This window comes from Gallus gallus, chromosome 25 (genome assembly GCF_016699485.2).
Source record: "Gallus gallus isolate bGalGal1 chromosome 25, bGalGal1.mat.broiler.GRCg7b, whole genome shotgun sequence".
NCBI classification, from domain to species: Eukaryota; Metazoa; Chordata; class Aves; order Galliformes; family Phasianidae; genus Gallus; species Gallus gallus.
The window spans coordinates 1,650,148-1,664,352 of record NC_052556.1 but is presented as its reverse complement, the minus strand read 5'-3'; the positions used below and the strand labels follow the sequence as shown (position 1 = coordinate 1,664,352).

The following is a 14,205-nucleotide window of genomic DNA, read 5'->3' as shown; positions in this document are numbered from 1 at the left end:
AGCAATTCAGAGTGTTGACTCCTACCCTGCCTGCTGCCCCTTGGTCGGTGTGGCAGACTCACATTTTTGCTGATACATCTGTCGTGACACGAGGAACAGTAATTAACAGCTGCAACTCACATGGACCATCCTTAGAGGGAAGTCCTCCTGACTGGCCTAAGCTCACCTAATGCCTAAACACCGGAGATGACATTAGAAGGATGTTCCCAATTCCAATTTTTTCATTCCACTTGTTAGTTCACCAGCGATTTGCTGTTCTTCCCTTGTGCCGTCATACTGTGCTGTTTACATCCTTCCTAGAAGATGAGGATATCAAATTCCAGACATTAAGCCAACTCCTAGCCAACTCGCATCCTATTTTCAGCTCCCAAATCACATTGGGCTCCTGATCTACGTAAGCAGTTCTGTAGTTTTTATTCATTGCAGTGTTTCACCTTTTCTCTTACAGTGCTCTACGACTTGACTCTAAGGCAATAAAACAGGTATTCATTCCTATACTGGGATTATTATCCAAGTGGGAGCTGCAGGACCGTAAGGGATCAACCCCTGGATCAGTGCTCCCACAGGTAGAACAGCGGGTCTGAAAAGTTGCTAACTGAGCTCGTGAGGCAGCAGTTATCCTGACAGAGATGTCATTTGGAGTTTGCTTTCATGATAAATTAAGAAAAAAAAATAGACAGAATAGCAATCTTTTGTGAGATGCTAAATTATGCTGAACTCACCCCAGGGCAGAATTCCTTCATATTTGGTTAGATTTATTTAACTTCTTGATTTCTTGAGGTCATCATTCAGCAAAAAACTCAAGCTAGCCTTGGATAAAGAGAAGCTCACCTGCAGCCCTCTGAACAACCCAGGAGTTATAAGCAATGTAGAAATGGTTCAGCAAGGTTGACAAAGAGTTATATTTCGGGAGGAGCCTGATGTCAGCCCTCTGTCCTGTTGGGTGCCGTCACTTCTCCCCAGCATGGTTACCAAAAATCAGCTGCATAAGGGGAAATTAATTGTTGAGCTCTTTGTGACACCGATGCAGAAGAACCAGCAGAAGGAAGTGAGCCATCCTGTTCTGGAACAGACATCTCAGCTAGATGGGCTGGTGGCTAATCCAGCTGGTGGTGAGATAAGGATTAGTTTAGGTTGTAAAAGCAGAGAGAGGTTTCGCATTTAGTTCTGTGTGCAGCATTTGATGAAAATAGTAATTTGCAGTCCAGTGAAAGAAGGAGGGTTAGAGAAGTCCTCTAGGTGCCTATTTGCATTTATTAGATGCCTCAAACCCTTTGTAATCCTGAGTCAGATTAAGAAATGAAGCATGCTGCACTGCTGAATTGAGGAACAGGGACAGGCAGCGCCAGGCTAGCTGGGTGCAGGAGAGCTCTCTGTGTGCTGTACGTAAAGGCATCCACCCGCTGCAGGAGCGTGGCTGGGATGAATGGCTCTCACTCATTTTGAAACTTTGGCATGTGGGCATTTGGTGATGTGTGAGCAGAGAAGAGCAAGAAACCATCAGAGGTAAAGATAATTCTTAAGTAAAGATGTCAAAGAGTCAACAAAGCAAACTTTTTCTGTTTTAGGCAATGAAATTTTATTGGCTCATCTACATGGTTGGAGGATGACACATCGTTAAGTAAGGTGCTACCAGGAGAAGCCATTCCCAGCCTTCAGGAGAAGAGCAAAGGCTGGATGTTGCTTGCTAAATACATCGAAACAGAACAAATTTACATTTTGAAGGAAATTCTAATCGCAGAAGAAGGATTCAAGGATTCATCCCAAATGGGAATTGGGGTTTCCAGATTGGAATCTGCTGGTTTGAGCGTCGGGCATCGAGAACAGTAGGCAGCCGGTGTACCTAGTACTTGGGGAATGATGAAGGCAGCTTGCAGATGTTCTTGGTGTACTGGGGGCAATAGGGGACAGGTGGGCAGTAGGTCTGCGCCGGGGGGCAGTAACGCTGCACCGGGGGGCAGAAGGTCTGCACCGGGGGGCAGCACGGCGTCACGTAGGTGTATTTGGGCACGGGGACCCTCTGGATGGTGTAATGGCAGGAGGGCTCCGAGTCATGGCAGGAAGAACGGGAGCCGTGGCAGGAGGTCTCGTGGCTGTGGCAGGAGGACCCGCGGGAGCACATCTTTATGGAGTGTTGGCAAAGCTGTAGGAAGAAAAAGAAAGATGTCATGCTGGGACAGCAGCCCCTGCTTTCCCTAGTTTGCTCCGGAATTCCCAGTTTTCTTAATTTCTAGTTCTTCATGAATAAGAAGATGATTTCAATACTGCTTAGATATTGGGAGGTGATTTTTATCCCTTCTGCATTATTTACATGACATTTTACAGACATTAGTGAAAAGATTACACCAAATGTCCGTAGCCCGTAGGCAGCTCCAGGCCCTCCAGTGCTTTCTCTTCAAAAACTTCATGAATATTTTTCATGAAGTTCTTTCTCTGTCCTTCTCTCTCTTTAGTTTCCAGTCATTCTGGTTGGTTTTTTTTTTTGTGCCTGTACCTGCAACTCTATATCCCCCTTGTCATTTGTGTTAATAAAACAGCTTATGTGGGTCATAAGAACTTCGTCTCTACCATGGTCCAGAGTGAAGGAGTTGGTACTGTGCTCCAACTCTACCAAAGCTTGTTTGGAAGCAGACGGTTTCGTAGAGAAACTGAGGAGAAACAGAAAAAGTAGACTCACCCTTTCAGCAACAGGAATGGATGTGTATGGGAGCAGAGGAGCGAATGAGGGAAACCAGAGTGAGGGAGTTTTTATACTCTTCCAAAGGGTTATCTGGGACATGAGACATCTCTTGGCAAGTGCAGCATAATTACATATCCCAGCCCATTTCTATCCGCTGTATTCAGCTTCCGACATTTTCCCTTTGATGCACTGTGCTTTTAGCATTCTAATTGTCCCATGGGTTATTAATAGTGCCTTAATTCCTTCACCTCCCTATGAAAGAGATTGGAAGGTATTTCGTGCAAAGTGACGCCAGTGCTGGAGATCCTAATAGATCAGGTCACGGGCAGCGAGCACCCAGCGGAAGCAGGGTTTGTAATGCAGAAGCATCATTTCTTCAAGCTGTGCTGGGATGTCACATGGGCCAAGAGCCAAACGTGATCGCATGTCCATGTGAAAGAAAACGGATTACGAGTGGCAGCTCATGGGGATTATGCTTAGGGCAGGAATATTCTCACTGAATTGCTCAATGGAACCGGAAACTTTAATGACAGATTTGGAATTAGCCCTAAGAAGTTCCTTGTTTCTAATTTCAACCTGTCTTTATGGAATGTCCTAACAGTGATATATATATATTTTTTTCTCTTGTTGTTCTTCTTTGTGTTGGCTTTGCCTAAATCTGCAGCACTGTGCTAATGGCAGTGATACCAAACCCCGGGGTGCAATGGTTTGAGGTGCACCCATCAGTCTGAGATCCCTCTCATCTTCCCATAGGTGCAATTACTTTCCATTCCAGTTTCCCTTTGTCCTTCTTTAATTTATTCCTATGATCTCGCAGCTCTATAAATGAAACACCTTCAGTTTAATTTGGGGAAACCTTTACCAGTTGAGGTGGTAATAAGGTGGGTCACGTTCCTACCTCCATAGCAAGGCTGAAGATCTTCAGCTTCATGGTATTGAAGGTGACACATGAACTTCTAGCTGGGACAGAACCTTTCTGGTGCTGCTGCCCCACTTCCAGCACTCAACCACAACATTTCTGCAGTTCCTGTGGAAATACACAGGGATGGGGCTGTAGCTGAAGGCAAACCACACAATCCATCCTGCTGTGCTGGAGGTACACGCTACCCAGTGGATTTTCCCCTGAATCATGGGTGAACCCCAGGGTTCCTTCCCATGTCTCCATACAGGTCATGCCCATATAACTCAGCAATTACAATTTCTTGTCACATAAGAGGCAAGAATGTGTCAGCGCCAGGATGGCATTGCGGGATTAGGCGTCAGGCAGAGCTGATTCTGGGTGATGCTCCGCTGAATCACCGCCATCCCTTGGACCGCCCTATTTGTGTCTGTGCTTTGGTATCACGACGTACACCACGGATCTATAAATACCTCTCTCCAAAGTTTTATTTACCTCTCAGCCTTTAGGAATACGTGGTCATGCGCAGGAGTAAATCTGTTGTCATATTAAAGGGAGGTAAAAATAAAGCAGGTGAGTCAGATGTCGGGAAGGAAAGGCAGCAGACGAAGGGCTGCGGGCATGGGATGGCAAAGCCCCCATTCTCCAACAGTGCCTCACACTGAGGTCTCTATAAAATCTCTCCTCCCAGCCCATTCCCTGCAGTTTGACCTCACCTCTCCCCCCACACCTGTGTTGTAGGCAAAGATTGGACTGATGTGGATGGTTTATAATAACTTATTTATAGACTCCAGCTCTGTTTACTCCCTCCATACAGACCTGGCTCTACCTAAATCCAACCACCTTGTTTATTGTAAATAGTGTAGGAGGGAGAGACCTTCTGTGGAATACTCCTTGTTTTCTCCCTGCTAAATCACACCTAATAACATCATTCAGAAGGTGCTGTCACACAGATAAGGGCAAAGCAGGACTGAAAGAAGTCCCATTTTACTGTAGGAAGGCTCTCTGTATGGGTTACACCTGCTTATCTCAAAGGGTAGCAGAGAAAAAGGTGGCAGAAAGAGATGTGCTCTGGGGGCACTCCTGGTCTCTCCCATTTCTGGTAGTTCCTTTGGGTTCATTGTGCTTTTCCTGGCCCATATCTTGTCCCCTACTCTACTGCTGACTGGGCTGAGCCATCCCCAGGGAATGCTCTTGGCACTGAGTTGTGATGGTGTTGTGATGACAAGAGGAAAGTGAGGATGGTTTCTCACTGGATCGGTGCAACCCACTTTCCAGCCTCCCTTCTCAGCACTGTTCAGGTGAGATTTGCTGTCTCCACTCCCCACCTCCTCCTCCAACCACTGACACAACACAACGGGCACGTACGTGAGAACTTGGACTGCTTTAAAAGCATGAAGATAGGAGATTTTTATCTCTCCTTCCCTCAAATGCTTTCAGTAGGGCTCAGGCTCAGCCCAGAGCCTCTGTCTGCTTTGGTTTCACCCTCCCAGGGTGGGTTTGGCACCCGGGTGGCCACGGGACAGGCGCAGATGATGGCACCACGCAACATCCCCCAGTTCTGTGCTGCACGTCTCTGACCCCTACACCTGCAATCCTCAATGGGAACGTTGCGCCTCATCGCTTTAATTAACAGTAATAATAAAACAAGTGCTAATAATAAGTTTCTTGTTTCATTCAAAGGCTCAGTGCTAAGCCTTCGTTAATTAAATATCTGGCGCATTACACAGAGCATTGCTCTCAGCCCACGGAGGCATGAATTTTGGCAGCCTCTATGCTGGTGGATGCTGCAGAAGAACCTGGGGATGAGCATGGTGCAATGGGAAACACAGCTCACCATTTGATATTCCTGTTTCTCTACCCCTTCTAGGAAAGTTCAGCCCTTTGTTGGCTTCTGCTGAGAAGATTCAGGTGTTCTTTTTCCTTTTCTCCTCCCTCAGCTCTATGTGATGCTCAGCCATGAGCCCGCAGTTCGCAATGGGAGTCAATGGTGAGTGAATGGCCTGAATTACACCCAAGGGGCTTTTTGCAACAGCTGGTATTTCACCTAGGCAATATGAGCCCTTGTTGACATTTTCAAAGGTAGAGTGAGCTTGTGGAAGTAATCTATCTAACCCCATATTCTTGATATGGAACAGATCAGAAGGAAGATTAAATATAACCTGGTCCTTCCTCTGCTTATGCCCTCTTGTTCATGGTCACCAATGAGTTCCAGGCTTCCTAAATGGAGCCATGTAAGGAGAACTCTGTATTGCAAATCCAAGGCTTTGCTTTTAGCTCTTTCAAAATGTGCCAGGACTCTGAGCCCTAGGGCCAGGCACTGCACAGGATGGCTTTAACCTTCAACCCAGACAGTTTTGCCCAACCTGACATCTGGATTTGTCTGTCAGATGCACAAAGGTGGGGATGGGAGCCTTGATGCATTGCTGCAATGGGAAGGGGGAAGCAGTCTGCAACGTGGAAGGCAGCTCTCATTCATAAAGCTGGGCTTGGAGGTGATGCTAAAGGTGGTTAACGGTGGAAAGACAAGGAGGACACCAGCACGTTTTGTGAGCTTTACATTTTAATATCACGTCTTTGCTACTGGATACAGAAGCAGGAAAATAACGGATACAAATGCAAGTGGGCAAATCACATTTCTGACGTGCCAACGCTCCGTCACAGCATCAGGAGAGGCAATATGTGCTGGAGGGGAGGGGCAGGAGCTGCTCCTGCTGCTCAGGGCTGTGCCCTGCAGAGATGAGGGATGAGCGCAGCCCCTTCACTTCTGCTGCTGCGTGGGCCATTGCACCGGCTGCTTGATCTGTTGCTGTTGCTGCTGGCATGGGACGGGAGCCACGGGGCCCTGAGTGGGCACGGTGACCACAGGGCACTGAGGCTGCAGGACCACCACGGGCGTCCCATCCTGCACGGCGCTCACTTCGTGGCAGGTGACCTCCTCAGAGCCATGGCAGGAGGAACCTCCGCTGTGGCAGGAGGAGCTCTCAGAGCTGTGGCAGCCTCTGTCAGCACGGGAGCACATCTTCGATCAGAGCAGGAGCCCTGGGAAGGAGAAGAGCCTTGTATTGAGACGCACACACCTTTCCACGCTCTGCTTTGCATTCAGATTTCCCCTGTGCGTTTCCGAGCCCAGCAGGATCGACCCCTCTACCCATCCCACTTCCCCACTTTGGGGCTTTGCTCCCACATCACCACCCCACTCGATGCCCCCACTGTCACCCTGATCTCTGTATCATCCAGGCTTCACATTCCTGCTCTCCCTTGGTGCACCTCACAAGCACTCATGCAGGATGTGCTGCAATAATCCATGCCACGGAGGAATGGATGCGCTGCCTGCTGTCAACTTATATTGCAGCAGCACTTGGACAAAAGGGTCTCAAACTGGGCTTCCCTGGCACAGGTGGTAAATTTACAGCCAGGACTGGTGATATTGGAGACACAGCAGAATACATTTTCAAAGCCAGGCGCTCATAACAAAGGAACTCCTGTGCCTCCCTCCCTCCTTGTGCCCTCCTTGCTCTCTACGTGCCCTGCAGACCCTCAGTTCATTGCTGCCCGATGCACCAGGGCATGAGGAGCACCCTATGCACACATCTGACCCCCCGGGAGGGGGCAAGCCCCTGGAGCTGAGGTTGAAGGAGGCAGGAGACACACAGGCTGTGCTTATGGAGCTGGAGGCTCTCCGGGCTGCTCCTGCCCTCGCAGATTAGATCTACCTTCTCCGTTGTTTCCTGGACTTATTCAGGGAGAGCTTAATACTTACAACCCACAAACATTTACATTTTCTAAAGCAGCTTAGTGAAGGAGTCAGGCTCATTAATGCAATTAAAACCCCATCTCTCATTCATTCCCACATCCCCTCCTTTACTCCTTTTATTTCCAGCCCATCTTTTGATAGCTAGAAACCTGAAGCAGCTACATCCTGGTAAGAGCAACAAATTCCGCTTCCTAGCAGAGGCTGCAAGAGAGCTGTGATGGAGCAGAATTGCTTCTGCCCGTGAAGCAGAATCTCCATCATCTCAGCACCTGCAGAAGGAGCCGTTCCTATAAGAGCACAGCACAGCTCCGTCCTGCACATTTCCCTGGCAATGCAATGTTAGCCATGTAGCAAACACTCACCTTGTCTGGAAAGGTTGCTCAGAGGGAACGGAGCCGAGTGAATGAGCTCCTCTCCCATTTGGGAACTTTTATATAGTTCCTCGCTCTCTTCCTGAAAACCCCTGGGGAAAATGACCAATGTATTTACAAAACAGCCACGCCTTTATTACCCGCACCTTCAAAAGATTATTCAACCCGGTTCCTTTGATTGACTTGTCATATGGTAGATTGTCTTCCTTGTGTTACACAGTTTTAATTGCCACCCTGCCCCACGCGGGTTGTAATGCACGAAGAGTGAAAACTGTGTGGGTGGCTTGGCTGCCTCACTGTCATGCCAGGATGAGTTTTCTATTGCAAAATGGATGGCAAAGGTGGCAGATTTTGGGTTTCTGCCCTGTTGAAACCTCTCACCCAAAGCCTGGGGAGGAGGAGAGGTGATGGCGCAGGTTGGGGGTCTTCCTCCAGTGCCAAAAATGAGGCACTCTGTTAGAAAGTCCTCACCACACATCCTCTATGAACATCCTCCAGATGCTCTCATCCATCAGATATCTGGAGATGCCAGCCTGCAGTGTGGCTCTGCAGTGCCACTTTTTGCCCCCTCTCTCTGCCTGCATCATTTCCTACAGCAATCAAAGGAGGATAACGAAATGGGGGGCACTGGGGAGGGTACTGAGAGCTGCAAAGTGCCCTGGCAAAGCCAGGGAGGAGTGCTGACTGCTTCAGTAAGCCTTGGCTTAAACCTGTGAATATCACCTGCATGCAGCATGGTTTCTCTCCTCATCTTCCACCCATTTATACCTGATTTTTACAGCCATTCACTGGTATTGACACAATGACCACTAATATTCACTGCCCGTGTTTTTTCCTGGCCGGCACTGGCAAGCATTGAACAGAATTGCTCTTTTAAAATGTCTGTTTTTACAATTCCTGATTTTTTTTCCCCTGACACCTCTACCTGCAGTGGCCGTTGTGCGTGATGGGAAACGCACACCGACAGCTGCTGATTGAGCAAACCCCAGGTGTGAGCAAGCTGTGAGCAAGGCGCTGAGGTCAGGGCCTGCCACCCAGCTCACCCCTCTCTTCCTCGGTGCTCCGGGTGCAAAGCAGCGGCTGTTGCAACCCTGGCTGCTCACCGGGCCCTGCAATCCCCATGTGCAACCACAGCTTTGCATTTCACCACCACTTACTCAGCTCCTGGCCCAGGGCTGAGCTGCAGCAGCTCCAATCTCTCCTTTTCCTGACCGTGCCGTGCTGTTCCAGCAGCATTCAGTGCTTTCACTTGTTTTGCATCTCAGCTCCCTCTGCAAATGTGGGAATCGTGAGGTTTTTGGTGGGCTGAGATCGATGGAACCTCAGGGTTAGCTCCCACTCGCTATCTCCAAAGCCATTCCTTTAGTTTCTATCCAGAGGCATCGGGTGGGACTTTCATCCAGCAGCCAGACTCCTGCTGACGGTTCATCTTGCCTGTTTACAAACAGAAGCAGAGCGACTATGGCTTTTGCAAGCAGCAACATGTGTGGGGATGCTATCGCAGAGCCGCAGCCATAAGAAGTGAATGATTCCTCTCTGCATGCACAGTGAGCAGGAGGAGACGTGCAGGTGTGAGAGCGTGCACCGACTGCACAACTCTGCATCTCTCCGGATGTGGAGGGAGAAGCCCCATTTGTTGGAGAGCAAAGAACAGCAAAAGGGACACAGCCCTGGCAGCATGGATGCAAGAGCATCCTCCTCTGCTCGGTTCATTTAGTATTATGTTCCACCTCATTTATCACCTTGTGCAATGCTATTTGAGAGGAGCCTCAATGAACCAGCCAAGTGGGACAGGGAATTACAAGTGGACCTTTCAAGTTTTTTTTTTTTTCTTTTTTTTTTCTTTTTTTTCTGAGATATGTGAGATTTTGGGGTGGTTTTAGGCCAGTTTGTTAAATGCATGTCTGTGGATGCTGTGGGCTTTATTAGGTTTTGGGAGTTGTTGGAGCTTTCTGAGCTCTCCTCCCCCTCTGATCCCAGCAGGCAAAGCAGGGAGAACAATAGGAACCAACAATGAAGTGGTAGATTTAAGAAATACGAGCAGATGCCAATAAATGATAACACTGCCTAATTTTAGAATGGAACTTATTACAGTGGGTGACAAAATCTTGAGTAACGCTCCTGGCACCGCAGCTCTCCGTCTTACAACACTTGGTTGTGTGCAGGCACCCGTTGTGGCACCGAGCACAGGGCTGGGAGCTGCAGTATCATAGGAAAAATAGAATCACAGAATGGCCTGGGTTGAAAAGGACCACAATGACCATCAGCTCCAACCCCCTGCTGTGTGCAGGGCCACCAACCAGCAGCCCAGGCTGCCCGGAGCCACATCCAGCCTGGCCTTGAGTGCTTCCAGGGATGGGGCATCCACAGCCTCCTTGGGCAACCTGTTCAGTACATCACCACCCTCTGTGAAAAACTTCCACCTCATATTCAACCTAAACCTCCCCTGTCTCAGTTTAAGACCATCCCCCCTTGTCCTATCACTATCCACCCTCGTAAACAGCTGTTCCCCCTCCTGTTTGTATGCTCCCTTCATGTATTGGAAGGAACACCAGGGGAAGTTTTATGGGTGTTTGTGGAGCTGGAAGAGCCAGAATCCTCCCATGTGGGTGAAAACAGAACTGGCAAAAGATATTTTACAATGGAGTTGTGTGCCCTTTTCTCCCCTGTTAAGCGGGCGCAGAGCTATGGGTGCTTTTTGTTCTATTGCCAATATTTGGAGAGAACAATCCTGGAGCTCTAAATATTTGTCCAACACCATCACTGGGTACTCGAGCACCTCTGCTCTGCCCCATCAGCTCAGCATGGAGGAACCATCCTCTCCCTCCTCCTAAATTAGGGCCTGATCCTATCTCACAGTGCCACGAAGCAGGTTGCTGCGAGCAACAAAACCAGCTCGCTGGAGTTGCCTCACACTGCTGGTGCAAGCACACGTCTACGTGCTCAGCTTACGCCATCTCCTGCAATCTGCCGGATGGGGGCCGGCCATGAAATTGCTCCCAGTAAACAGAGCTGCATTCTCAAGGTCACGTAGTAAATAATAATCACGGGGAAATCACCTGGGCGTTATGCAGCTCTGCTCGTAGGGGCCGGGCTGTGTGCAGTGCTGAGGGACCCCATTGGGAATGTGGGAGCAGCACGAGGGACTCTGATGTCTGCCAGAGCCAAAGGAAGCGGCTTTTCCTGCTGTCGTAAATGGTGTATTTTAATTGTGTATTTTAACATGTTAATCAATGTGACAGTTAATTAATTTAGTTGTAAAGTACATATCGTATCAATAGGAAAATCAATCTTCTGCAGCCCATCTTGATCTCTTTGGGCGTCTGTACATACAGGAGGGAAGAATGAAGTAAATCATCCTGAAGCTGACGTTCCTATAGAGCATGAAGTTTGATTTTCCAACCCATGAGAGAAAGGAGAAGAAGGGAGGAATCTTTTCCCAACCCATGAGAAAAAGGAGAGGGTGGAAGGGATTTTTTCCTGTCACTGAAGCACAGATCCCTGTCCCAGTGCTGGAAGCACAGCCTGATGGGTGGAATGCAGAGCTCCTGGTCCATGGCAAAAGCTGCAGCGTGGCACATCTGGAGCACAGAGATCTGTGGGGTCCTTCATTTCTTCTGGCTGGGGGGCCACTGGCTGCTCTGCTTGATCTGTTGGGGCTCAATGTCGGGGATGACCACGGGGCACTTCTGCTGCATGACCTGTGCCATCCCAGCACCTCCAGAGCTGAGCTCTCCCCCGGTACCATAGCCCGATGCTCCACCATACAGCCCCTGTCCAGCACTTGTGGTTACAGCCTTTTGTCTCTGCGGTGCATCATACCCATAGCCAGAACCTCTCCCAACACCCAATTTCCCACTGTAGCATCCTGATCCTCCACCACCCGCTGAACCACCAACCATACCCCATCCTGCGTCCTCAGAGCCATATCCTGCTGCCCCCCGGGGGCTGTAGGTTGGGACTGTCCCCCCCATTGTGCTCCATCCCGATGCACCTTCATTATCACCCCCGGATATTACAACAACCCCATCGCTGCCGGGTGTGCACCCCGCCGTGACGCTATAGGGGGAGTATGTGGGTGCAGCTCCCCGGCTGTAGATGATGGAGCCCTCTCCGCTGCAGAAAAAGGAGCCGCGTCCCTGCAGTCTTGGTGTGCCCCCATAGTGCGAGGAGATGTCATTGCTGTAACCCCTGTTCTGGCGGGAGCATCTCCCTCGGAGAAACTGAAAGATCTGAAAGTGGAAAAAAGAAAAACAACACCCATTATTGCTTCATTTTTACACCACGACAATGTCCCATGACTGCTCTTCTTCAAATAGGAGAACGCTTACCGGGACAGATTTTCTGTTTCCTATCTCTAGGCTGCATTTCTGAAGAATCAAAAGCTGAACTATTTTAACACCTCACAACTGCTGCAGTTTCCCTCTCAGTCCTCAGGCTGAGCCGTAAAGATAGCACGGATTATCCCCAATTCTGCTTTTAAAGTGTTGCAAGAGCGGTGTATCAGGATTTCCAAGCAAGGCGACGTTGCCGGCTGCGTTGTTGCACCCATTGCATTCCCAATGGGCTTTAGATAAGCGGCACAGCCATGAGAGGTGCGTAACCACCATGAAGGACAACACAGACTTGTCATTAAATCATATCAAAGAGATGCCCCGCGCCTTATAAACATGTTGGAAGCTGCGATGGCTCTGCCGGTCCCAATGTGCTGAGTCCACCACAGGCTTAGTTGGGTGTTCAGTCTGCTTGTGGCTCCCAGTGGTCCAATTTCACCTCTCTTCCCAGCAGCAAAATGGGAGTGCAATATTGGATGCACCATAGCTAGAAGCCATCCATATCCCAAGAGCAGTGCTAAGGATGCTCAGGCAGTGGGGTACTGTTGCAGATACACCCCAAGATCCCAAATGAAGCCATCCATCTCCCATGAATATGTCATCGCAAAGCTGTAGACTTATAAAGCAGACTTAAAGTAGACTCATAAAGCGAACTTACCTTCCTCAGCCATTGGAAACACATTTAGAAGATTAAAGTTGACTGAATGAAGAGCTTTAAGACACAGGAACTTTTATATGGCGTTTAGCATAGATGGGAAGTGAGACACCCTAAAGAATGGCAAGGATTTATTTACCAATCAAACACTGATCTCAGTGTTTACTTTGACTCATGACAACTGATCAATATCTCCTCGTTGTCCTGCATGCGGCAGTAATTGCTACTCCTGCTTAATAACCCCATTTTTCAGCTTAATGATTCTATTCCTGTGCTTCTGCCCCGAATGAGGACCGCTGCAAGGCAGATCTGCTGGGGGAGGTGGGTGGGAGTGTGGGTGTAGGAGATGCTGAGCGTGAGGGTTGGTGCATGCAGGACAGAGGGTGGCAGTGAGCGGGGAAGGGGCAGGAAGCTGTGGTTCAGCAACATGGCAGCATTTGCAGCACAGGTGTCACTGCAAGGGCAGATGGGGTCAGCGGGCACCCAGGATGGAGGGGAAGCAGCCCAGAGCTGCACACAGCACCTGATCCCTCCATCCTCTCACTGGTGGCTCCATAGATATATTATCTAAGGAGGGCATTTGCCTTTGAATCGGAGTAAAGCAGCCAGCTTGGGTCATTTGTGAAGATGCTACAGGGAAAGGTTAAGGATCCTGGAGATAATGTCAGAGGTTTAAATGCCCAAATGCCTAAAGCCGGCAGGATTATTGCTGGCATGAAGGAGTCACCCATCAGCTGCCTTCCTTCTACATCTACCCACGCTGTGCCCTTGGGAAGACCACGGAGCACCAGGGAATGATGGGATGTGCTGGGGATGTGCAGTGGCCGTGCTGGTCCCACTGCCTCTCACGGTGTCCACACAAAGCCTCCGTGCTCAGCTCAGCTCATGGTGCTGGTCTGTTCAACTCTGAGTAGTTTCCCCAGAGGGGCAGTGAGTCCCAGCTTTGGCAATAGGCCACAGTTACTGGGCAGAGCGCAGTGCAAAGAGGTGGTGCTGCTGCCCTTGAGTGTTTCATTTCAAAGCAGGTTTCCAAACATGGACAAGGAGGAATTAAGACCTGGAGGCATAGTGTGGTGTGCTGTCACAGCCTAAGGGCTGTGCTGTTGGCTTTATTTCCTGCTGCTGGCCCAGGACTCATTCAGCCAAGCCAGCGTGGGAGGCTTTCCACCAGGCAGAGCTGCTCTGAGGTTTGCAAAGCTGGGAGGGAAGGTGTACAGCAAGGACATGGACAATGGCATGGCATTGGGCCACTCTAGGCAGTGATAACTGTTAATGCGGGCTTTTCCTGCTTCCACAGCTTCAGGTTGGAACCCAACAGTCTCAGCTGCACAATCCAGCAGCTCTGTGCTGCTCCATGGGCATCAACACTGTGTACTGCTGCCCCAGAGGAATCAGAGCCATGAGCTGGGGTGACAGTGAAAGGGCACCACCAACACAGGAGTCAAGGGGATGCTGGGAGCTGTGGGTGTTTGATGCTTTAGGATGTGTTGTTGCTCTACTTTGGAGCCCA

General features: G+C 49.5%; 3 protein-coding genes across 3 annotated transcripts; all 3 read right to left on the bottom strand.

The window, feature by feature from the left end:
• Positions 1–1,829: 1,829 nt before the first annotated feature.
• LOC107055129 (uncharacterized) lies at positions 1,830–2,721 on the bottom strand. The gene is made up of 2 exons (NM_001351437.2): positions 2,678–2,721; positions 1,830–2,143 (listed from the first exon to the last, which is right to left on the bottom strand). Exon 2 carries the CDS (start codon positions 2,120–2,122, stop codon positions 1,844–1,846), a length of 279 nt encoding a protein of 92 aa, NP_001338366.1. The 5' UTR covers positions 2,123–2,143; positions 2,678–2,721; the 3' UTR covers positions 1,830–1,843.
• Positions 2,722–6,123: 3,402 nt separating this feature from the next.
• On the bottom strand, positions 6,124–7,742 carry LOC110224122 (NK2 homeobox 3). Its single transcript, NM_001351438.2, has 2 exons — positions 7,698–7,742; positions 6,124–6,620 (listed from the first exon to the last, which is right to left on the bottom strand). The coding sequence occupies exon 2, from the start codon at positions 6,598–6,600 to the stop codon at positions 6,340–6,342; it is 261 nt and encodes an 86-aa protein (NP_001338367.1). The 5' UTR covers positions 6,601–6,620; positions 7,698–7,742; the 3' UTR covers positions 6,124–6,339.
• Positions 7,743–10,890: 3,148 nt separating this feature from the next.
• LOC107055118 (keratin, type I cytoskeletal 9-like) lies at positions 10,891–12,788 on the bottom strand. Its single transcript, XM_015298524.3, has 2 exons — positions 12,699–12,788; positions 10,891–11,938 (listed from the first exon to the last, which is right to left on the bottom strand). The coding sequence occupies exons 1-2, from the start codon at positions 12,720–12,722 to the stop codon at positions 11,315–11,317; spliced, it is 648 nt and encodes a 215-aa protein (XP_015154010.1). The 5' UTR covers positions 12,723–12,788; the 3' UTR covers positions 10,891–11,314.
• Between the last annotated feature and the right edge of the window lie 1,417 nt (positions 12,789–14,205).

Bases quoted from the DNA above. Each gene is read 5' to 3' on its own strand.
- LOC110224122 (NM_001351438.2), bottom strand. From the start codon at position 6,600: ATGTGCTCCCGTGCTGACAGAGGCTGCCACAGCTCTGAGAGCTCCTCC.
- LOC107055118 (XM_015298524.3), bottom strand. From the start codon at position 12,722: ATGTGTTTCCAATGGCTGAGGAAG. The intron at 11,939-12,698 runs GTAAGTTCGCTT...TTCCACTTTCAG, and splicing joins GTTTCCAATGGCTGAGGAAG to ATCTTTCAGTTTCTCCGAGG.
- LOC107055129 (NM_001351437.2), bottom strand. From the start codon at position 2,122: ATGTGCTCCCGCGGGTCCTCCTGCCACAGCCACGAGACCTCCTGCCAC.